This window comes from Phyllobates terribilis, unplaced genomic scaffold (assembly GCF_046119375.1).
Source record: "Phyllobates terribilis strain yellow unplaced genomic scaffold, ASM4611937v1 Scaffold_2__4_contigs__length_985480577, whole genome shotgun sequence".
Taxonomy (NCBI): Eukaryota; Metazoa; Chordata; class Amphibia; order Anura; family Dendrobatidae; genus Phyllobates; species Phyllobates terribilis.
Genome location: NW_027362762.1, coordinates 89,066,546 through 89,091,631, shown reverse-complemented (window position 1 = coordinate 89,091,631; position 25,086 = coordinate 89,066,546). Strand labels below are relative to the sequence as shown.

The 25,086-nt window shown below is 50.9% G+C and overlaps 1 protein-coding gene across 2 annotated transcripts in view; it reads left to right on the top strand.

Moving 5' to 3' along the window:
* CWF19L2 (CWF19 like cell cycle control factor 2) overlaps positions 1 to 25,086 on the top strand; it is a 156,441-nt gene that overhangs the window by 47,467 nt on the left and 83,888 nt on the right. For both annotated transcript variants that reach the window (XM_073662189.1, XM_073662190.1), the window contains exon 10: positions 663 to 761. In XM_073662189.1, the coding sequence (XP_073518290.1) occupies positions 663 to 761 (99 nt within the window). The remainder of the gene's footprint in view (positions 1 to 662; positions 762 to 25,086) is intronic.

Here is a 25,086-nt window from a genome sequence, read left to right as displayed (position 1 = left end):
CTGAGCTTTGTCTTATTACAAACCCTTCTAGCAGCTCTACCTTCACAGCTCTGCTGCACAGCCCCACTGCTGTGAGATGAAAGCAGAAGAACTGTTAGTAATCATGCTCATTTCTGGCCAGTATTTCTCACACCTCTTTTTAGCTACACACAGAATAAAGCCTGATCTAACCTGTTGTGGGGACGTGTTCTTTTTTCCCCTGTATGTTGCTGTCTGCTTATGATTGGCCAACGTTATACAAGGGAAGAAATACACACCCCCAGAGAAGAATTTCTGGTAAAACCCCTTTTTACTTATAAATAACCTAAACTTTACAAGCTAATATCTCTGCAATGGAGAGGAGAAAGCACATAATAAAAACGACGATTTACTCATCTCTGCGGCCACTATTCCTTGATGTTGCCAGTTTAACATGCTCAAACTGGTGAAAGATCCTCTTTCACATCTTAAAACCCAGGGAGAGGATATAAAATACAAAACATTTTTAATGGTTGTCTTCATCCACCCTCATATCTCCCTGGCAGTGAAGATGGTTTTTGCCTTAATTCCATTACAAGGAGGGGACAATAAACTTAATGAAATCATTTAGCAATTACCTTTATTTTTTGTTGCTCTTTAGAGCCCCTTTAGCCTGGATTTTTATTCTGTGTTGTGTCTTACAGGAGCTGGCTGCAAAACTCAAAGCTCAACTGGAAGAAGCTCGTCAGCGGAAACTAAATCAACTGGAAGACTCTGAGAAAGAAAGGAGAGGAAAAACGCAGGTAACCGGATCAGAAATCCATTTCAGTGTATATATCGGCATTATATATTGTAGCCATGATACAGATTTATTTTACAAGTAAACATAGATTGCATGAATAGAGATGTCTCTCTTGGGCCACAATATAAAAAAATCAACTTTTGTCAAAAAATCAACTTTTGTCAATGGAAATCTGCTCTAAATTCCCTGGTATACGATGATATGAAGGGACACCAAGTAATGGTGTTTTTTTTTGTTTTTCCTGGTGATAACCACCAACTCATGAGGATCCCTGCAAGGTAAGATGTGAAACCAGACCAATTTAAAGTAACTGATGTGTCCCATGTGTTTAATGTGTTTGCATTTTAAGTTGGCCATCATTACTAGAGAAATGTTGGTTGAACCCAGTGATTTCCCAGGTGCTAGAGGTCTCCACCAGTTGCAAATTTTGGAGGAATGATATGTATTGAATTTTAACTATAATACCCTTTATACCCACATGAGACAAAATGCTGCTCATTAGATGGTTTCTATAATGAATACTCCATACATGTCAGTGGAGAGGTGGCCGCACTTCTATGTATGCCTGGCTCTGTCTGCAACAACTGTAGAGGGCGACACAGAAACACAGCCACCTGTCCATTGAAGTGTATGGAGAATACAGCCGCTGGGAATCTCCCTTCTTATACATGACTTCAGCTCTGCAGAAGGTTTTAACTAGAAATCGGAGAAATTGCATATTATGGATCCATAATAAGACTGTGTGCATGAGCTCTTGCCCAAAATAACATTCTAAGGGCTCTTTCACACGTCCTGATATTTCCGGTACTGGAAAAAAAACAGTACCGAAGATGTCCGTATCCTTCATCAGGAGCACACGTACCGGCGCTTGGGAATCGGCGGAACAGTTAGCACTATTCCCAAGCAGCTGATGCTGAACGCTGCCCACATCATTGTTCCCTGCTGGCGCTGCGAGTAGTATTCTGCTCCCGCAGTGTCCAACTGTAAAAATAAGAATAAAATAAAAAAATACTTTTACTCACCTGTCTTAAGTGTTCCTCACTGTAATCCATATGACCGCTCACGCCGAGGAGCAGGGGAGAATGACGCGCTGCAGCAAGTGAGCCCTGGACCTCCGCTGAGCTCAGTGAGTGACAGAACACCGCTCGCTGAACGCACCTCCGGGGCCCGCTCACTACTGAACTCATTCTTCTCGGCGTGAGCAGTCGCATGGATTACAGCGGGGGACACTTGGGACAGGTGAGTATAAAGATTTATTTTATTTTATTCTTATTTTTACAGTTGGACACTGCGGGAGCGGAATACTACTCTCAACATTGTCCCCTGCTGGTGCTGATCGCAGCATGAGCAAGGAACAATGATGAGGGCAGCGTTCAGAACCTGGCGCTTGGGAACAGCGCTAACTGTACACTGATTCCCAGGCGTGTGTCATCAGTGTGGGAAGTTTTGCGGCCCTTGCAGCGGGTAAAAAACGGACATGTCAACGTGTTTTTTTCCCACAGACAAACGGTCTGTGGAAACACGCTGACATGTGCGCAAAGCTATTCAATTGAATTTCTGACCTCATGTTGCGCTCTTTGCAAATCTTGCGCATGCCCCATACTGTGCGAATCTTGCGCATGCCCCATATTGTGCGAATCTTGCGCATGCCACATATTGTGCGAATCTTGCGCATGCCCCATACTGCGCGAATCTTGCGCATGCCCCGTACTGTGCGAATCTTGCGCATGCCCCGTACTGTGCGAATCTTGCGCATGCCCCGTACTGTGCGAATCTTGCGCATGCCCCGTACTGTGCGAATCTTGCGCATGCCCCGTACTGTGCGAATCTTGCGCATGCCCCGTACTGTGCGAATCTTGCGCATGCCCCGTACTGTGCGAATCTTGCGCATGCCCCGTACTGTGCGAATCTTGCGCATGCCCCGTACTGTGCGAATCTTGCGCATGCCCCGTACTGTGCGAATCTTGCGCATGCCCCGTACTGTGCGAATCTTGCGCATGCCCCGTACTGTGCGAATCTTGCGCATGCCCCGTACTGTGCGAATCTTGCGCATGCCCCGTACTGTGCGAATCTTGCGCATGCCCCGTACTGTGCGAATCTTGCGCATGCCCCGCCCTGTGCGAATCTTGCGCATGCCCCGCCCTGTGCGAATCTTGCGCATGCCCCGCCCTGTGCGAATCTTGCGCATGCCCCGCCCTGTGCGAATCTTGCGCATGCCCCGCCCTGTGCGAATCTTGCGCATGCCCCGCCCTGTGCGAATCTTGCGCATGCCCCGCCCTGTGCGAATCTTGCGCATGCCCCGCCCTGTGCGAATCTTGCGCATGCCCCGCCCTGTGCGAATCTTGCGCATGCCCCGCCCTGTGCGAATCTTGCGCATGCCCCGCCCTGTGCGAATCTTGCGCATGCCCCGCCCTGTGCGAATCTTGCGCATGCCCCGCCCTGTGCGAATCTTGCGCATGCCCCGCCCTGTGCGAATCTCGCGCATGCCCCGCCCGAATCTCGCGCATGCCCCGCCCTGTGCGAATCTCGCGCATGCCCCGCCCTGTGCGAATCTCGCGCATGCCCCGCCCTGTGCGAATCTCGCGCATGCCCCGCCCTGTGCGAATCTCGCGCATGCCCGCCCTGTGCGAAATACATGCACATACATGTTGACGGCTAACTGCCTTTGCATGCACGGTGAGGTTGGTGTACATCCCCAGTTTCATTTGTGCACGTCTGATGCTCAGGAAGCGGCGGTAAGTGACGAGCTTTCTTTCCTAATTGGTAAACTGAGCTGGCAGCCATTGCGCATGCGCGAGATAGTCCAGACTTCTACATGTGAAACCAGCCTAACAACCTGAATTGATTGATGATAAAAAGCATCAGTGACTCGTATCCCTTGCACCTCCTCTTTTTGTCCTGTTTTCACATACTGGTGCTATTTTTTTTAATCTGTTCTCTTTTAAAGATGGAAGTAGACTGGCTTTTTTTGGTGTTGCCAGGTCATTGTGGTAAATCCCCAACCTGTACAGGTATCCTAAATGTCTCCTGCATCCTTCTGTTGCTATTCTATTACCTCATTAGACCCTCACTTTAAAAGCAATGTTTCTGGGAGTATTTTTCCCACAATGCTATCCACTAGGTGGCAATACTGGCCCCCATCAGCTTGATACAGTGCAATCATATCGGTCATGTATCCTGCTGATGAGGGCCACGTTCTTTGTAATCTTTAATCTTTTTAGTAACAGAAAACTTTTTAATTTGCTCCTTGGTCTTGGAGCGCAGTCATTAGGAATCCTGTTTGAGGATCCAGCCAGGCGAATCCTCCCAGATTACAATTGATTTTTGCATTATCGTGTTAAATAGGATGAATAATGTGTGTAATCTCGGCAGGGTGTATTAGTAGCCGTGTGGCGCCGGTGGCCGCGTGTTGGCTCTCATTATTTTGCAATAGTCGCAGACTTTTCTACATTCTCCTCCAGAGTTTATGGGTTTAGAGCAATTTTTTTTTAAATTGTGGCCGTAAATATTAAATCCTCTCCTATTTTGAAAAAAAATCTCCCCTGTAGATAACAAGGACCTCATGGCCATAATTTTGCCATATCCTATTATAATGGGCATGTGAACTTTTTTTACTTTCTGTAATCATTTTTTATGTTAAAAACATGCCCAAAACTGTCAGAACCAGAGGTTGCATATTTTATAGTTGCAAATGGAACCTGAGTTGGCCAAAAAGGTCTCTCTGACCAATATTAGTGCAATACTAAAAGTTATCCATAATAGTTAGAGGTTGTCCACTACTTTAACATTGATGACCTTCCCTTAGGATAGGTCCTCAGTGTCTGATCGGTGGGGGGTGCAGCCCACCAATCAGCTTTACTAGGTGCTGACGGTGTCCGAAACTGCTCAGTTACAGAGCTGCTCCATCTACTGATAGTGGCCACGGCTGGGTACTGCACATCTGCCCCCTATTCAAATCAATTTTGTAGTACCCGACTGCGGCCACTATCAGTAGATGGAGCAGCTCTGTAACTGAGCAGTTCCGGCACCTAGAGCAGCTGATCAGCGGGGGTATCGGACTATCCCACGGATCAGACATAGATGACCTATCCTAAGGATAAGCCATCAATGTAAAAAGTAGTGGACAACCACTAGAGGTGTACTGTTACAGATGCCATCGTGTTATGATTGGCACGGACGCTTCTGCCAGTTACCGCACATCAGGACCATCTAATGTGCATGTGGCTGACCCTACTCGCCCTGATGGCATATGTTAAAAGCAAGAATTGGATTTTCATCTTTTTCAAACTTTTTCAGCATGTTGGATGCCATCAACGAAAGCAGAACCCTTCATCCAGGCCATTGCATTTCAGTAGCTTCCTCTTCAGCCCGCCCTCCCCTGCATCCCGCCCTCCCCTGCAGCCCGCCCTCCCCTGCAGCCCGCCCTCCCCTGCAGCCCGCCCTCCCCTGCAGCCCGCCGTCCCCTGCAGCCCGCCGTCCCCTGCAGCCCGCCGTCCCCTGCTGCCAGTCCTCCCCTGCTGCCAGTCCTCCCCTGCTGCCCGCCCTCCCCTGCTGCCCGTCCACCTCTGGTATCGCAGGTGGCCAAACAAGCGTGCATCTGTATAGGAACTTAGGAGGAAGGAATAACAATGTAAGGTACATGGCCTTCTTTAGTAGCCACAGGTACATTGCCCTCACACCCCCTTTCGGTTGTGGCTTTTACATGGAAGTAAAAGTGTGGCCATATGAAACAAGGTACTCTGAAGGATGCATCAGTTTTTGCCTGGTATTGAGCCATCTTTTACACTTCTGATGAGCTGGATCTGTGCAGTCACTTGAGATTGACAGATAAAATACATTCTCTGGAGGAGTTAGAAGTAGTAACTTCACCTCACGTTCCCTACTCCGGATCTCGAAGTCTCTCCTGCCATATGAATGAGTCACCAGATATGTTATTTTTTTTTTTACTTTTCGTAAATTAGATTCTGCAATAATTACCTTGAGGCTTCATCCTGCTAAAAAATTAATGAATCAATTAAACTTGTCTTTCATCAGTGATTTCATTATTTATTAGCATTTAAAGCATTGTTCTCTCCGGCTCATTACTTACAGAAAGTTTTAGGAAGAAGGGGCAGTTAAAGGGGCACAAACACCAACAATTTGTATAAAATCAAAAAAGATACATTTTTCTCTTATCATTCTGCAAGAATTTTTGCATCTTCATTGGACATCTAAGGACTTTAGTGTACAAGTATTGATTGAGGATTGGTTGATGGAAGGGGCTTGGATAGAGGGATGGGACGAGCATGTGGGAACCGAAAAGTTTCCATAACGCCTCATGGCTTAAAAGGACTTACATATTTTATAGATCATGGGCAGGACAAGGGGGGCTAGGATTATGATTTTGGACCAAACATGATTGAAGAGGTTGTCCACTTTTTAAAAGTTATTGTCAAGGGTGGAATTAGAAATTAAAATCCTATACACCTCTTCCCAACCAGTGATACTCCATTGCAATTGCTGTTGTGTCCCTCAACGGTCTCGGGGCATCAGCATCTGGCGGTGGCTGAGTGACTGAAAACTCCACTTTCTGTCTGTGTGGAGAAAGAAGTTGAGTCAGCCGGGGCGCGAGGGCCCGCCGGTCAGCTGGGGCGCGAGGGCCCGCCGGTCAGCCGGGGCGCGAGGGTCAGCCGGGGCGCGAGGGCCCGCCGGTCAGCCGGGGCGCGAGGGCCCGCCGGTCAGCCGGGGCGCGAGGGCCCGCCGCTCAGCCCGGTGGGGGTGGGGTGGTACAATAGTGAGTCTGCATGAGCAGCTCCAACCCATTAGGTGAATATTGGATTTTGTTTTTTAGCCCACCCTGGGCCCGTTAACAATTACGGCATTTTTCAAGTTGCGAAATTCCCCCACACTTGCACCCACATAGACACTGACTTTCCAATATTTGTACGGATTAGAGACAGATATTAAAACATACTAGATATGTTTATTAATTTCAGGTTTTTTTTATGTACATTGACATGGAAGCTGCCGTCTTGTCTGAACTGCTGTTAATAGAATTTAGGGATTTGCTTTCCAGCAGCCACATAGATTATAGGAACATGTGGACCAAAGCTGTTAATTTATTTCTGCTGAAGAGTGTTGTGGGCATGCTCTGTGACCTGTGCAGAGGTCATTATGCAGGGATGAGTAGGTAATCTGTGACAAGGTACGGATCTTGTGTTCGCTATAGATATAGATGTTACTTGTCATTGTATTGATACAGAGGTCCCGATTCATCAAGACTCGGGATTTTCTCGCTGGTCTTAATGAGGAGACATGGTGGAGTCAGACGCTCCTGATTGATGTAGAGGCTCTGTGCGCCATGCCAGAAGTCTTACTCCTGTCCTTGACTGGAGTTATATTTTTGTGTAGGGAATGCTTCAGCTCCTTGTCAGTTGGACGAGCTGTAGCGTCATGACCCCCATTCTGCCCCAGATTTGCTCTTTTTGGCAGAGCTGGGAGAAACTGTCATGAAAACACTAAACTTTTACAACTTTTCAAAACAATTCGCTGCCGAATTCTGGAAAACTTGCTTTGCTGAATTCGTGCCAAAATGTCAGTCTGTTATTTAGTGGCCAGAGTGAAAACTACTGGATTTCATGTGAGTTTTTTTATTATTATTTTAATAACCGAAAAATAAAAATAAAATAGTCAAAAATTTTTAAAACATGTTTAACGATCAAAAAGCAAAACACTACACATTGGGAAATGATTGCAACTTAATGGTGGCGGGTCAAAAACGCCTTACTAAAAATGCATTTTCAACACATGGGGAATTAGTTTCTCACAATGAAAGCCCACTATTGATATCTTTATTCATGAATCCATCTGAATTTCCCCTAAATGAGATATTGGGTATAAAGACAAAAACAAGCATACACCCTCTAGTAAGTAATTAGTAATAGTACATATAAATAACAGGGTATTTAGTTAACACTATTTTGATCAAAAAAACGTAAAAGCCATCCCACCATGACAAGGTGTACCCAGTCAGGACAGTCCTATCTATTATTAAAATCTCGCCTTGTGTCCGCCGACCTCAATATAAATAGGGGCTGAATAGGACCCCGGTCTGACTGTGCAGACACCTGCCAATGGGAAGCTATATAGATGAAATGCCCAGCTCAAAAAGGGGGAGCCACGTCCCTGTTTGTACAGAGTACAAGAGACGACAGCAAAACCAAAGAAATGAGCCGGATCATACATTGGTATATGTATAATGTGTAGAAGCACGTTCACACTGTGGCCATTTAACAGACAAAACTCAAGACAAAAACAAAATGAACAAATAACCTATAGTAAGCAAATGGTAATAGTACATGTGAATAACATAGGGGACTTGGTTGACTTTACACAGCTTCCCACGGGCAGGTTGTGGTGGGATGGCTTTTACGCTTTTTTGATCAAAATAGTGTGAACTGAGTATCCTATGTTATTTATATGTACTATTACCATTTACTTACTACAGGGTATTTGCTCATTTTTGTTTCTTAGGTTTTATCAGTGAAGTGGCCACGGTGTGAACGCCCTCTTACACTTTGCACATTTTCCAACTTATTCTCCGGCTCATTTGATTAGTTTTGCTGTAGTTTTGCTGTAGTTTCTTTTACTTTGTGCCAACTGGGACGTGGCTCCCTCTTTTTGAGCTAGGCATTTCATCTATACAGCTTGCGATGGACAGGTATCTGAACAGCCGGGCCCCTGTCCTGCTTTGCCCTCATCTACATTGAGGTCAGCTGACACAAGGTGGGGTTTTAATACTAGGTGATGGGACCGTCCCGATTGGGTACACCTTGTGGCGGTGGGATGGTTTACGCTTTTTTGATCAAAATAGTGTTAACTAAATCCCCTATATTATCTACATGTACTATTACTATTTACTTACTACAGGGTATGCAGGCTCATTTTGGTTTTCTCTTAGGGTTTGTTTGTGAAATGGCCACAGTGTGAACGCGCGCCCACACATTTCTTGTATACCAACTTATGCTTATTTCTTTGGTTTTGAGATATTGGGTATAATAGAAGAAGGCTTGGTACTTCCTAGCCTTCACTGACTGGAAGGGCCCTAGAGAAGAAACAAGGCAGAACAGATGCTTCTTCTATATAGTCTACGTAAGGGAGATATTTCCAAGATGATTAAGATAATAGCAAATATTCTATGAACACTAAAAACGTGGGTGATCTAGATTGTAACAGGTGATTGGTGGACTCCGGACCCCTTGATTTCCCCTGTTTTGAGGAGTAGAATTCCTCCGAGGCAGCTGATTGGATAACATCTGCGTGACAGTGTGGCAAATCAGGGATGTTCGTGGACGGAGCCGATTTTTTGGCGCGAACAAGTCGGAACCCCGAAAACGAATTTGAAATTCCGAACAAATTCGCTCAACACTAATGATATCTTCAAGCTTTCCTGGCTCTGCTCCTTTTAACTTATTTCTCTCTCCTCTTTTGAAAAAAAAAAAAAAAAGTTTTCTTCTTCCAAGAAGTTTCTACCAGCAAAAGTGAATTAATTTCTTGTGTTTCTTTTACCGTTAAAGGCAATTACGTTCCACCACGGAGCAACGCGATGTTAATTACTTCCTCCTTATTTGTATCTTCCTCAATGGCAGCCAAGATACCAAAGTCATTTAAAAGTATCTAAAAATAAGTCACCTGCACTGAGGCCATTAGCATATCATCGGCAGTAATTCACTGTGGTCTTCTCACTCACTGGTCCTGTAAATTATAATCCTCACGGCGGGGCGAGTATTGATGTGGAAAATTAATTCATAGTAACCGAGAAGTTCTTTGGCCTCGTCATAGAAAGCCATGATCACCAGCTATTGCTCGGTGCTTGTAGCATTTCATAGCAGTGTTTTTTTGTTTGCTTATTTTCAGCAGTTTATTTTTTTTATTTTTATTGTAAAGTAAATTCTTACTTTTTTTTTTTTGCATTATTGCATATATTGTTGTCCTAAAATTCAGGGCTTGCTTTCATAGCTGTTTAGAAACGGAGCTACTGATATAATTTTCATATGTAAATGTTTCTGAATGTTCTCAGGGCACATTTTTTTTCAGCAGCAGAAGGGAAGGAAGGGAGACACAGATCCATTACTAGTGGGTAGGCAGAGCCCCACAGGATAGTTCACCTCAGATTAGAAAAAGTGACGACCGGACCCTCCAGCTTAGGCTCCTCCTACTCCCATGTCCTTCACTCTGAAATTTGAGGTCGCAGAGGATAGTCGCTCCTCGTAAAGATTTTTTTTATTTTATTTTATCATTTCCGGAGACCTGGACCCCCCGTGGTCTAGAGGTCTCAGGGGGTCTCGGCACTGCTGGGACCCCTGACCCTCCCCTGGCAGATATGCGTACCCCCTAAGGAGGTCCCCGCAGAAGCCTGCCGGCCCCGGGGGATACAGGGCGCTCCCTGGCGGAGACGCACACCGCTTCTGTGGGGTCCCTGCGCGCTCCGCCGTGGGGGGGGGCAAAGGGCCACGACGCCACACATCCCTGGGGGTCCCTGTGGCGCTCAGCTGGGTAAGTGCTTTCAAGTCTGAGTGCTTCAGCGGCTGCGGCGGCAGCCGCTGTTACTGTACGAGTGGTGACTGCTGTTTTGTCCTTGCAGGAGATATCCCTACTGCATACGGCGTTTGTGTTAGCAGGAGAGCAGGGACGGGGGAGCCGCGGGCTCCGTTAGTATGCGGCGGCGGGGAGCGTGGCTTCGCGCCTCTCTGCTGCCGGTCATCCTAGCCTCAGGCAGGAAGCGCCCGGAAAGCGTGCGCTGGAGCTGACCCAGCCCCTTCTTCTTCCGGGTCTTTCTGCCGGCGTCCATTACACGTGCAGCGCCTCCTGCTCCCTGCTCCCCGCTCTCTACACCACCAGAACCGGGAAGAGCAGTCACCGCGGCCAGCTGGTGAGTCACTTCTGCCTTTTAAGGCAGAAGATTCTTTTTTCTCACTATTGCAGCGCAGAGCACCTTACTGCTGACCTGTTAAGGCAGACAGGGTGTGCTATATCCGGCGCTGCTACCTCTCTGCTGAGGAGGCTCTGGGACTCGCACACCTCTGTCCTTTTAAGGCAAAGGTGTATTGCGTGGTCAGCAGCATTAACCCCTTCTGAACGGGGTGTGGCCTCATCAGGGCAGTTAACCCTTTCTGTTAGGTTAACTTTTGCTCTGCAGGCAGCTGGGGTAGCTCTTCTCCCTCTGAGGAGCTTTAACCCTTCAGTGCTTGGTGATTTTTTGCGGCAGGAACAGGCTGTGATAGCGGAATCACACATCCTCGGTTACTGTACCCATCATAGGGAACTGTGTGAGGGCATGTCGGTTCAGGGACCAGGCGCGGACCTCTCTCCCGGTCCGCTTCAGGATCTGTCACGCGCATCTGATACGCCGTCAGGTTCGACACCGGTCGGGGGGGGAGGCGCTCACACGCTCCATTAACAGTCTGTCTGATCTTCTAGGTCATTGGGTATCAGCTAAGTCCCAATTGACGTCACGAGGCAAGAAGCTCCACAGGCCTGTGGTGGCGCTGTCTCCTCCGCGCAGTGCGTCGGAGGCTTTGGAATCACCTACAGACTCTGCTGGTGAGATCTCCGATTCTGAGGAAGAGGATCGGCAGGGTCGCTCTGCTTCGCTTTTGGGCCGCGTGGACGCTTTTATTGGGGCTATAAGGGAAGCGTTACAGCTGTCTGAAGAGGTGACGAGGCGCCCTGGCAAGTCGGCCCGGCTGTATCAGAAGTCGCGTCGGGCTCGTTCGACGCTGCCGGCGCACGATGAACTTAACGAGGCGGTGGAGAAGGAACGCCTGTGTCCGGATAAACGCTTCCAGGGGATGCTTTTTTTTTGATGCCCTGTATCCCTGCTCCACGGAGACGATCGCTAATTGGGTCCCCTCTCCTCAAGTGGACGTGCCATTGTCTCAGCTGAGCAAATCCTCTTTGCTTCCTGTTAAAGGGAAGGCGAGTCTACAGGATCCGCTGGACAGAAGGACGGAGTTAGCTGCGAAGTCCATCTACGAGGCCGCGGGTCATGGATTCTGAGCGGCCTTGAGGGCCATGTGGGCTGGTGAGGCTTCTCTGCAGTGGTTGGATCAGCTGCGGACGGCGTGGCAAGATGGGATTCCGCTGTCTGAGGTGGAAAGGCTCTTCCAGCTGTTGGAAGAGGCTGCCCGATATGGCAGGGACGCAGTGCTGGATACTACTTCGGTTCTGTCCAGGGCTCAATCCTCGGCCGTCACAGTCAGGAGAGCACTGTGGCTTAAACAGTGGACTGGGGACGCAGTATCCAAACAAGGTTTGCTGAGTCTGGCGTACAAGGGCGGTCAGCTTTTTGGTTCGGACCTCACGGAGCTGATTGCTAAGGCCAAGGCCAAGGATACGGCTTTGCCGCAGCGGAAAGCAGCGGCTTCTACGTCTGGCAAGTCGAGTGCCGCTAGTGGTCGTCGGTCCTTTCGGCCCAGGGGGCGGTTCGGTCAGCCCTCTTGGAGATCGGGTCGTCCCTCGTCTTCCGGAAAGAAGACCACCCAGAAATCCCGTACACCCTGGAAACAACATTTCCGTCAGAACAAACGGGAGGTTGAAAAAAGCCCGCTAAGGCGGACTGACGCCAGGAACCCTCTCGAGGGCTCTCGGGTGGGAGGTCGTCTGCTACAATTCGGGTCGATTTGGGCGTCCCACGTATCGGACGCCTGGGTGACGCGGGTTATGTCGGCAGGCTATTTCATAGAGTTTCATTCTCGACCCTCGGACAGGTTTCGTCAGTCACGCATCCCGTCCGAGCCCAAGCTGGCTGCCGCACTGCTGCGGGAGGTCGACTCTCTTCTGCAGCAGGGTGTGGTGGTTCCGGTTCCGCTGGAGGACCGGGGAAGGGGGTTTTACTCCAACCTTTATGTGGTCACCAAAAAGGAGGACAAGTTTCGCCCCATTCTGGAACTCAAAGAATTGAATTTTCATGTCCGGACCCGGAAATTCCGTATGGAGTCTCTTCGCTCTGTCGTGGCGGCCCTGTCGCAGTACGATTTCTTGGTATCGATCGACATCCGCGACGCCTATTTGCATGTCCCTATCGGCAGGGCTCACCAGCGCTTCCTGCGTTTCGCCATAGGTCAGGCCCATTACCAGTTTGTGGCCCTACCATTCGGTTTGGCCTCGGCGCCCAGGGTTTTTACAAAGATTCTGGCGCCGCTCATGGCGCTCCTTCGAAGGCAAGGAGTTACGATTCTCCCCTACCTGGACGACCTGTTAATTGTGTCGCCCACAGCGGAGGAGGCGGTGACAGCTCGCGATCTCTCCCTTCAGCACCTGGAGGACTTCGGGTGGCTGATCAATTGGATGAAGTCGTCATTGGAGCCATCGCAGTCAATCCTGTTCTTGGGGATGCATTTCGACACGGTACGGGCAGTGGTGTCCCTGCCTCCAGACAAACAAGCGAACCTTCGTCACCATGTCCAGGCTATGAGGTCGGCGATGGCGATGTCCCTTCTTAAGTGTATGCGCCTTCTGAGTCTGATGGTGGCGGCAATGGAAGCGGTACCGTTTGCACGATTTCATTCCCGGGGTCTCCAAGATCTTATTCTGACCCTTTGGGATCGATCGCCGGCTTCGCTGGATCGCTGTGTCGGTATCTCCCGCTTGGTGCGAGAATCTCTTGGATGGTGGTTACGTCCGGAGGCTTTATCCCTGGGGAAATCCTTCCTCCTCCCACGGTGGTCGGTCATTACCACTCATGCCAGCCTGACTGGCTGGGGGGTGGGGTTTGGAACGATCTCTGGTCGTCAGAGCAGTCGTCTCTGCCGATCAACATCCTGGAGTTGAGAGCAATATTTCTCTGCCTCCGACATTGGACGGTCCCTTTGAGCGGTCTGCCGGTCCGGATTCAGACGGACAATGCGACAGCTGTCGCGTATATCAACCATTAGGGCGGGACAAGGAGTTCCAGACTCATGACGGAGGTCTCTCGAATCCTGGTATGGGCCGAGTCCAGGGTTCCAGCCATCTCCGCGATTCACATCCCAGGAGTGCTGAATATCACGGCGGACTTCCTCAGTCGCGAGCAGGTGGATCCCGGAGAATGGAGTCTTCATCCGGAAGTTTTTGCACTGCTGTGCTCCCGTTGGGGGACTCCCCAAGTGGACTTGATGGCATCCAGGCTGAATGCCAGGATTCCGACGTTCATGTCCAGGTACAGGGACCTGGAGGCTGTGGCGGTAGATGCCCTAGTGGCCCCGTGGGACCAGTTCGAGCTGATCTACGTGTTTCCGCCGGTATCCTTACTTCCTCTGGTGATCCGGCGGATCAAACTCGAATGAATTTCGGCGATTTTGGTGGCGCCGGATTGGCCGCGGAGGGCATGGTATTCAACGCTGGTGTCTCTTCTGGCGGCGCCTCCGTTTCCACTGCCTCTTCGCCCGGACCTGTTAACCCAAGGGCCCATTCGCCATCCGGACCTGAAGTCACTTCGTTTGACGGCGTGGCACTTGAGACCGAGATCTTGACCCGTCGTGGGTTTTCGGCCGAGGTCATTGCCACCTTGCGGGCGGCCAGTGGTCCAGCTACGACTAGGATTTATCACAGAACTTGGGAGGCCTTCTATTCATGGTGTTCTGGATCATCAAGGAACCCGAGGGTTTTTTCCATTCCCAACTTCTTGGCTTTTCTGCAATGTGGTTTGGCCAAGGGTCTGGCGGTTGGTACCTTGCGGGGTCAGGTATCTGCACTATCCGTGCTTTTTCGGAAGGCTATTGCCTCGCGCAGGGATGTGCGTTCGTTTTTTCGCTGGGTTGCACGTCCGTTTCCGCCTCGGAGGGCGTTTCTGGCCCCTTGGCGGCTCAATCTAGTCTTGGAGGCTCTTCAGCATGGGCCGTTTGAGCCTATGGATTCAGCTACGCTTTACTTGCTTTCTTGGAAGGTGGCCGTCCTGGTGGCGGTCACCTCCTTGAGAAGGGTTTCTGAGTTGGCGGCACTGTCTTGCTCGCCCCCTTTTCTGGAGTTCCACTCGGATCGCGTGGTGCTTCGTACCCGTTGCGATTTTCTGCCTAAAGTGGTGTCGCATTTCCACGTCAATCAGGACATCGTGTTGCCCTCCCTCTGTCCGAAACCGAAGAGTCCAAAGGAGCGGGCCTTGCACTCATTGGTTTTGGTGCGGGCTTTGAAGTTCTATCTTACAATCACGCAAGGGTTTCGGAAGTCGGACTCTCTTTTTGTGATTCCTGCTGGTCGTCGGCGTGGTCAGCGGGCTTCCAAGGACACTATAGCTCGGTGGATACGTTCGGCTATCCTGGAGGCGTACCGGCTCAAGGGCGAGCCTTGTCCGGTTAAGGTTTCCAGCTCATTCCACGAGAGCTGTTGGTTCGTCGTGGGCTGTTCGTCAGGGGGCCTCGGCAGCGCAGCTCTGCCGGGCGGCTACATGGCGTTCCGTTCACACTTTTACTAAATTTTATAAAGTGGACGTGAGTGCTTCCGCCGATGCGGCCTTGGGACGCAGGGTCCTGCAGGCGGCGGTGGTTTAGGTTATCTCTTTATCTCGTTTTTGGCGCTTGTTGCGCGCTTGCCTACGTTGTTGGGGTGTTGGCGATTCTGCCACTGTTTCCCACCCTTGAGTTCTGGACTGCTTTGGGACGTCCCACTAGTAATGGATCTGTGTCTCCCTTCCTTCCCTTCTGCTGCTGAAAGACGGATTTTGGTAAGATCTTACCTGTAAAATCCTTTTCAGCGAAGGAAGGAGACACAGCACCCTCCCATGGCAGAAGTGTATTATTGTTTTCCAGATGTGGCGCGACTCCTCTCTGATGGCGGTCATCTGGGCGGGGGTCGGCGCGCTGGGGCTCTGTTCCAGCATTGCCAGCTCATCGCAGTTGTCAGGTCCAGTGAGTAGTGCCTGGGACTGTGTGTTTTTTCTGTTATATGCATAACCTGTTCTCTCGCATTTCTGAATTTTCGGAAGGGGTTGTGTTGTTCCGCTGGTGTGGTCTGCTCTTCCTTAGCTTGTGTACGGACTGAGGAACATGGGAGTAGGAGGAGCCTAAGCTGGAGGGTCCGGTCGTCACTTTTTCTAAACTGAGGTGAACTATCCTGTGGGGCTCCGCCTGCCCACTAGTAATGGATCTGTGTCTCCCTTCCTTCCTTCGCTGAAAAGGATTTTACAGGTAAGGTATTACCAAAATCCGTCTTTTTCGGGGGAGGGGGGGGGTCTTAGCCATTTCTTTGATGTCCACCAGCCTTTAACCTCAAATGGTTGGAAGGAGGAAAAATGGCATTCACCTACACAGATAAGGAAGAGATGATTGTTCTCCTTTATTGGAGTGACCCTCTATAAACCCTTGAACAATTTCCCCAGAGATCAGCTGGTGTAAAGGAAGAAACGCCCACCCATTTGTGGGGTATTACGAAAAGCCCATTTAAAGCTGTTGTGCCAAGAATACAGCTCATCACCTATCAACTTGGCTTTGCTTTGTGGACACCATAGACTTTGAATGGAGCAACAATCCATTCAAACAGAGGACTCGGGACCCTCCTTCTCAGCAGTGGTGGTCCTACTAGTGAGCAGTAACTTTACATGGAACCTGTCAGCAAGTTTTTTGCTTCTTAATACCCTGATCATAGAATCATAGAATGTTAGAGATGGAAGGGACCTCCAGGGTCATTGTGTTCAACCCCTAAACCATCTCAGACAGATGTCTGTCCAGCCTCTGTGTGAAGACTTCCATTGAAGGAGAACTCACCACCTCTCATGGCCGCCTGTTCCACTCATTGATCACTCTCAAAAAGTTTTATCTAATCTGTATCTTCTCCCTTTCAGTTTCATTCCTTTGCTTCTCGTGTTTCCATGTACAAATGAGAATAAGGATGATCCCTCTTCAGATATGTGCAGACAGCTATTAAGTCTCATCTTAGTCTTCTCTTTTTGCAAATCTAACAGCCTACAAGAAGGTACATCACCAAAACTATTCAAAATACATATTAATCTTTATCGAATGAATATATATAAAGCCAATTAGAAGAAAAGGGGGGGATATTTCACAGTGAGTTGAAATGCATCAGAGGGTGGGAGGTACAGTATTAAATATTATTCAAATGACCCATTCATTAGTAGCTATAAGTAAAGCCCATGTTAGATGTAAACAAAGGTATTGGTACAGAGTTCAATAGGAGATAGAGATACATATATATATATGTATGTACATAGTGCTATTCCTGATACCTCTGATGATTGATAGATAATAACATGATAGAGAAAATACAAGTGTAATTAGAACATTATAAAAAGCAAACAGATGAATGGAGAGTATATAGCAGTGCTGGCGAACCTATGGCACGCGTGCCAGAGTGGGCACGCTCGCCATCGCCGCAGCACTAGTGCTCCTGGACCAGGACCTGGCCCGACGGGTGAGTACTCGGAGCTCGCCGACGCCAGTCCCCACTTCAGCTAGATGTGTGTCAGAGAAAGCTCATCTAGCTGAAGTGTATTGCAGCTCACGAGTTGCCAGGCCCATGCGCTTCAATACACTCTGCCGGCCAATCAGAGGCCAGCAGCTGATGTCCGCGTACAAGCGACTGGGCACAAGGCAGTGACTTCATGCGCCCCGTCACTAGGACGCTGGAGAGGACGCTGCGCGGGAGAGGAAGGAAGGTGAGTAGGAGTGTTTGTTATTTTTTTTCTTTTTTTTTTATATGAACAGCGGTGCCAGCATGATGGAATGGGGGGCGGCGGGGGGTGGACGACAGCAATATATACTGAACATGGAATGGGGGGCGGGAGGGGGAGGAACAGCAATATATACATGGAATGGGGGGCGGGAGGGGGGAACAGCAATATATACATGGAATGGGGGGCGGGAGGGGGGAACAGCAATATATACATGAAATGGGGGGCGGGAGGGGGGAACAGCAATATATACATGGAATGGGAGGGGGGAACAGCAATATATACATGGAATGGGGGGCGGGAGGGGGGAACAGCAATATATACATGAAATGGGCAGCATATATACATGGAATGGGGGGCGGGAGGGGGGGAACAGCAATATATAGATGGAATGGGGGCGGGAGGGGGGAACAGCAATATATACATGGAATGGGAGGGGGGAACAGCAATATATACATGGAATGGGAGGGGGGAACAGCAATATATACATGGAATGGGAGGGGGGAACAGCAATATATACATGGAATGGGAGGGGGGAACAGCAATATATGCATGGAATGGGGGACGGGAGGGGGGAACAGCAATATATACATGGAATGGGAGGGGGGAACAGCAATATATACATGGAATGGGGGACGGGAGGGGGGAACAGCAATATATACATGGAATGGGAGGGGGGAACAGCAATATATACATGGAATGGGGGACGGGAGGGGGGAACAGCAATATATACATGGAATGGGGGGCGGGAGGGGGGAACAGCAATATATACATGGAATGGGAGGGGGGAACAGCAATATATACATGGAATGGGGGACGGGAGGGGGGAACAGCAATATATACATGGAATGGGGGACGGGAGGGGGGAACAGCAATATATACATGGAATGGGGGACGGGAGGGGGGAACAGCAATATATATGACGCACCCCCTGGGCCATATTCTTTAGGGGAATACCCGGAGCCGGATCAGATGGGGGTTGTAGTCTCCGAGTGGCTGTGACCCGGTCCGTGCCCAGGGTGTCAAGCTCAGAGTATGTGGCAGTCCTACAGATGTTACAAAGTTCTCTATGTCGACTACGCCACCCGTTGGATTGCGGTCACTACGGCCGCCGCTGCAGCAGGGTCCGCTGAGGCTGATGGTGTTGGTGCAGCTTTAGATAGTATAACCCCCAACGGGAGGGGTATGGCCTCAGGGGGTCAGGTGCAGAGGATGGGGGTTGTGGTGGTGCAGCGTAGATGATAATTAAAGACAGAGTCGGGTTGTGCAGTTCAGGGTGTTTACTTACTGCAGATATTCCGGTCACTCCGGCCTTGAGTGACCACCCGAGCCGTGCTGCGTCCACCAGGTCCTGGATTCAGCCAACCCCCAAGCAAGTCCGGAGCGTGTCCCTGAGCCCTCCTTCTTGTCCTTTCTTCTGGCCGTCCCCACCAGGGATCCACCTAGGTCCAGCTCCCTCGGGCCTTCTGTTGGGAGACCCTTGGCCTTGGGTTCCCTGACCCTACACGTGGTTTGCCTTCAGGGTGGATGTGGTGGGTGGCCGTGGCAGATCCTGCCCACGGCCTCCGGTCTCTGGCTGAGGTATGCTTTAGCCCCCACCAGTTTGGGATCCGGTACCCTGTTGCCAACTCTTCACCCTAGGGTTGTACTTGGGTTCTCAGAGTTCCTTCTGTCTCCCCCTCTGGGTCTTTCTTGCTCCACTCTCACTCTCTCTGGGGCTGCTCTGCTCCTCTTCCTCTGACTTCTCTGCAAAGACTCACTGACTGACCCTGATCTTAGATGGTGCCCACCTTAAATACTCCCTCTATGTGTGAGCTCAGGTGACCAGCACCCAATGAGCTCCTATCTTTACCCAGGCTGCTCCCCCTATCTGCCCCTACACTACTGGGATGTACCACCCCCCTCCCACTCCAGCCAGGAACAGACTCGGTCGTACCTGCACATTTCTAAGTGGGAGTACCGTTGGTCTGTTCCTCGGAAATGGGATGTGTGTAGTGCATGCAGCTAACTGAGCTCAGTTCCACACTCCATCCTTACCCGGGAGTGGAATACCACACCTCTGGGTTGAGGTGCAATACCCCTGTAGCAGCCGAATCCTCAGGGTGCTACATTCCCCCCTGGTAAATCACAGCACGTCCTCGGGCTGTAAGATATAAAAACACCAAAACATACAATTTTTGCATAAACAACATAATAAAACATATAAAACAACATATATTAGCAGCATCATAAAACTTTTCATATTAACATTCTTGTCTTCTGGTACCTCCGGTCACGGTGCAACTTGTGACCGGGTAAAGTGCGACAGTCTCTTGAAGAAAAATGGTTTTCCCTATAAAACCGGTAGGGGGCGCTTTAGGAAGCGCAACTATTTACAAGGGGATATGGCCGCTCTCAGTCCTCGGCCAGGTACTAGGAACTAGGGACACACGGGGTTAACAGTTCACTCTTGGCTGGTCCCAACGGGGACTACATTTCAACTAAGCAACAGTTCTTGGTACCCCGACGGGCAACCTTACACAGTCTCTCTCTACCGTACCTCAACGACGGCGTCCTCCTGCTCTTTCTTTGTGGACAGTTTCAGTTTCAGACCCGTTCGGGCACGTATGCTGGGCAAATAGATTTTCACCCAGGTGCGGCACTCTTGGTTTTATGGGCGCGGTGGTGGTGGCGCCCGGGTTGCCCAGGCCTTGCGGCCAGGCCTGGGGCACCTGGAAAGTGAAGGGCACCGTAAGGACGGCGGCGCCCTGGGCTACTTGGCCCTGCGACCAGGCCGGTGGCTCCGCGGAGGTAGGGGGCGCTGTTGGTATTGCGGCGCCCGGGGGTACTAGGCCTTGCGACCAGGCTGGTGGTACTTCCTGCTTGGTCACGCTCGGGGTCGAGGCGTGTGACGTCACAGGGGTCGCGGCTGCGGCTTCCGGTTGAGGCCTAGTCTGTGGCAGTGACGTTGCGGTTACGGGCACGGCAGGGGGTACTTCGGGCTCTGCGACGGGGAGCTGGGGCAGGTACGGGGTTTCCCGGTTTGGGGTAGAAACGTCCCCTTTACCTGCCTCCTTTCGTTCGGCTCCCTTCTCGGCGCCGTCTCCGGCCTTCAGTCCTCCTGCGCCATCCTCAGAGGCGGTCTGTCTCCTCGTCTCGGGTGGCGTGCTCCGCTGACGGATTTCGGTCTGCTGGGCCATCTCTCGGCTCCACTCCGCCAACGTCTCTCGCTGCACCCGGGCCATCCTCCGTGCGAGGCCCTCCAGCGCAGTCTGTGCACACTCCCGGTCTCGGGGGAGCTGTGCTAGGATCTCCAGCAGGCCTTCTGGAGTGGCGACCTGCAACAGGCTCCTGACCACTGGGTCGGTGCTGCCTGGAGTGGCGGCCCGCATCAGGCTCCTGACCACTGGGTCGGTGCTGCCTGGCTCTCCCTCCAGACGTCTTGTCTCCGGGTGCGCTCTCTCCAGACTGCTCCAGGCGACACCCATCTTTGTTCTCAGTCCTCCCACTTCGAGGGTGGTCCCGGGGCCACTTGGTGATTGTCAGCTCCAGGGGCAGTTCTTTCACGCTGACAGACACCTCTAGCATCACAGTCTCTGTTGGTGGGGGCGGTTTCCACTTTTGGCGCCATTTTCGGTCCTGGCCCACGATGGGAGGCGGCCTCTTGCCATCCTCTGGCACGCCCATAATGGCGTCCGCTCTTCCAAGGCGGGAAACCTTTGGAAATGGCGGGAATCGTCTCCCAGTGGCGGGAAACTCTGCAGATGGCGGGAAAAAGCTGTTAATGGCGGACAACCGGCGGGAATCGACCTGTGATGGAGTCCGATGGCGGGGACCCTCCGGAACCGGCAGGAGACTTCTTTTTGAGGTAAACTCGTTCTTTTCTTCAGGCACGCAGTACCCGGTTGTTGTGGGCACGTAATCCTGCCGACTACGCCAAAGTTGACGCACCCCCTGGGCCATATTCTTTAGGGGAATACCCGGAGCCGGATCAGATGGGGGTTGTAGTCTCCGAGTGGCTGTGACCCGGTCCGTGCCCAGGGTGTCAAGCTCAGAGTATGTGGCAGTCCTACAGATGTTACAAAGTTCTCTATGTCGACTACGCCACCCGTTGGATTGCGGTCACTATGGCCGCCGCTGCAGCAGGGTCCGCTGAGGCTGATGGTGTTGGTGCAGCTTTAGATAGTATAACCCCCAACGGGAGGGGTATGGCCTCAGGGGGTCAGGTGCAGAGGATGGGGGTTGTGGTGGTGCAGCGTAGATGATAATTAAAGACAGAGTCGGGTTGTGCAGTTCAGGGTGTTTACTTACTGCAGATATTCCGGTCACTCCGGCCTTGAGTGACCACCCGAGCCGTGCTGCGTCCACCAGGTCCTGGATTCAGCCAACCCCCAAGCAAGTCCGGAGCGTGTCCCTGAGCCCTCCTTCTTGTCCTTTCTTCTGGCCGTCCCCACCAGGGATCCACCTAGGTCCAGCTCCCTCGGGCCTTCTGTTGGGAGACCCTTGGCCTTGGGTTCCCTGACCCTACACGTGGTTTGCCTTCAGGGTGGATGTGGTGGGTGGCCGTGGCAGATCCTGCCCACGGCCTCCGGTCTCTGGCTGAGGTATGCTTTAGCCCCCACCAGTTTGGGATCCGGTACCCTGTTGCCAACTCTTCACCCTAGGGTTGTACTTGGGTTCTCAGAGTTCCTTCTGTCTCCCCCTCTGGGTCTTTCTTGCTCCACTCTCACTCTCTCTGGGGCTGCTCTGCTCCTCTTCCTCTGACTTCTCTGCAAAGACTCACTGACTGACCCTGATCTTAGATGGTGCCCACCTTAAATACTCCCTCTATGTGTGAGCTCAGGTGACCAGCACCCAATGAGCTCCTATCTTTACCCAGGCTGCTCCCCCTATCTGCCCCTACACTACTGGGATGTACCACCCCCCTCCCACTCCAGCCAGGAACAGACTCGGTCGTACCTGCACATTTCTAAGTGGGAGTACCGTTGGTCTGTTCCTCGGAAATGGGATGTGTGTAGTGCATGCAGCTAACTGAGCTCAGTTCCACACTCCATCCTTACCCGGGAGTGGAATACCACACCTCTGGGTTGAGGTGCAATACCCCTGTAGCAGCCGAATCCTCAGGGTGCTACATATACATGGAATGGGAGGGGGGAACAGCAATATATACATGGAATGGGAGGGGGGAACAGCAATATATACATGGAATGGGGGACGGGAGGGGGGAACAGCAATATATACATGGAATGGGGGACGGGAGGGGGGAACAGCAATATATACATGGAATGGGGGACGAGAGGGGGGAACAGCAATATATACATGGAATGGGGGACGGGAGGGGGGAACAGCAATATATACATGGAATGGGAGGGGGGAACAGCAATATATACATGGAATGGGAGGGGGGAACAGCAATATATACATGGAATGGGGGACGGGAGGGGGGAACAGCAATATATACATGGAATGGGAGGGGGGAACAGCAATATATACATGAAATGGGAAGGGGGAACAGCAATATATACATGGAATGGGAGGGGGGAACAGCAATATATACATGGAATGGGAGGGGGGAACAGCAATATATACTTGGAATGGGAGGGGGGAACAGCAATATATACTTGGAATGGGAGGGGGGAACAGCAATATATACATGGAATGGGAGGGGGGAACAGCAATATATACATGGAATGGGGGACGGGAACAGCAATATATACATGGAATGGGGGACGGGAGGGGGGGAACAGCAATATATACATGGAATGGGGGGCGGGAGGGGGGAACAGCAATATATACATGGAATGGGGGAACAGCAATATATACATGGAATGGGGGGCGGGAGGGGGGAACAGCAATATATACATGGAATGGGGGGGCGGGAGGGGGGAACAGCAATATATACATGGAATGGGGGGCGGGAGGGGGGAACAGCAATATATACATGGAATGGGGGGCGGGAGGGGGGAACAGCAATATATACATGGAATGGGAGGGGGGAACAGCAATATATACATGGAATGGGAGGGGGGAACAGCAATATATACATGGAATGGGAGGGGGGAACAGCAATATATACATGGAATGGGAGGGGGGAACAGCAATATATACATGGAATGGGAGGGGGGAACAGCAATATATGCATGGAATGGGGGGCGGGAGGGGGGAACAGCAATATATACATGGAATGGGAGGGGGGAACAGCAATATATACATGGAATGGGGGGGGCGGGAGGGGGAGGAACAGCAATATATACATGGAATGGGGGGCAGCATATATACATGGAATGGGGGGCGGGAGGGGGGGAACAGCAATATATACATGGAATGGGAGGGGGGAACAGCAATATATACATGGAATGGGAGGGGGGAACAGCAATATATACATGGAATGGGAGGGGGGAACAGCAATATATACATGGAATGGGAGGGGGGAACAGCAATATATACATGGAATGGGGGGCGGGAGGGGGGAACAGCAATATATACATGGAATGGGGGGCAGCATATATACATGGAATGGGGGGCGGGAGGGGGGGAACAGCAATATATAGATGGAATGGGGGGCGGGAGGGGGGAACAGCAATATATACATGAAATGGGGGGCAGCATATATACATGGAATGGGGGGCGGGAGGGGGGGAACAGCAATATATACATGGAATGGGAGGGGGGAACAGCAATATATACATGGAATGGGAGGGGGGAACAGCAATATATACATGGAATGGGGGGCGGGAGGGGGGAACAGCAATATATACATGAAATGGGGGGCAGCATATATACATGGAATGGGGGGCGGGAGGGGGGGAACAGCAATATATAGATGGAATGGGGGTGGGAGGGGGGAACAGCAATATATAGATGGAATGGGGGCGGGAGGGGGGAACAGCAATATATACATGGAATGGGAGGGGGGAACAGCAATATATACATGGAATGGGAGGGGGGAACAGCAATATATACATGGAATGGGAGGGGGGAACAGCAATATATACATGGAATGGGAGGGGGGAACAGCAATATATACATGGAATGGGGGGCGGGAGGGGGGAACAGCAATATATACATGGAATGGGGGCGGGAGGGGGGAACAGCAATATATACATGGAATGGGAGGGGGGAACAGCAATATATACATGGAATGGGAGGGGGGAACAGCAATATATACATGGAATGGGAGGGGGGAACAGCAATATATACATGGAATGGGAGGGGGGAACAGCAATATATACATGGAATGGGAGGGGGGAACAGCAATATATACATGGAATGGGAGGGGGGAACAGCAATATATACATGGAATGGGGGGCGGGAGGGGGGAACAGCAATATATACGTGGAATGGGGGGCGGGAGGGGGGAACAGCAATATATACATGGAATGGGGGACGGGAGGGGGGAACAGCAATATATACTTGGAATGGGAGGGGGGAACAGTAATATATACTTGGAATGGGAGGGGGGAACAGCAATATATACATGGAATGGGAGGGGGGAACAGCAATATATACATGGAATGGGAGGGGGGAACAGCAATATATACATGGAATGGGGGGCGGGATGGGGGAACAGCAATATATACTTGGAATGGGAGGGGGGAACAGCAATATATACATGGAATGGGAGGGGGGAACAGCAATATATACATGGAATGGGGGACGGGAGGGGGGGAACAGCAATATATACATGGAATGGGGGACGGGAGGGGGG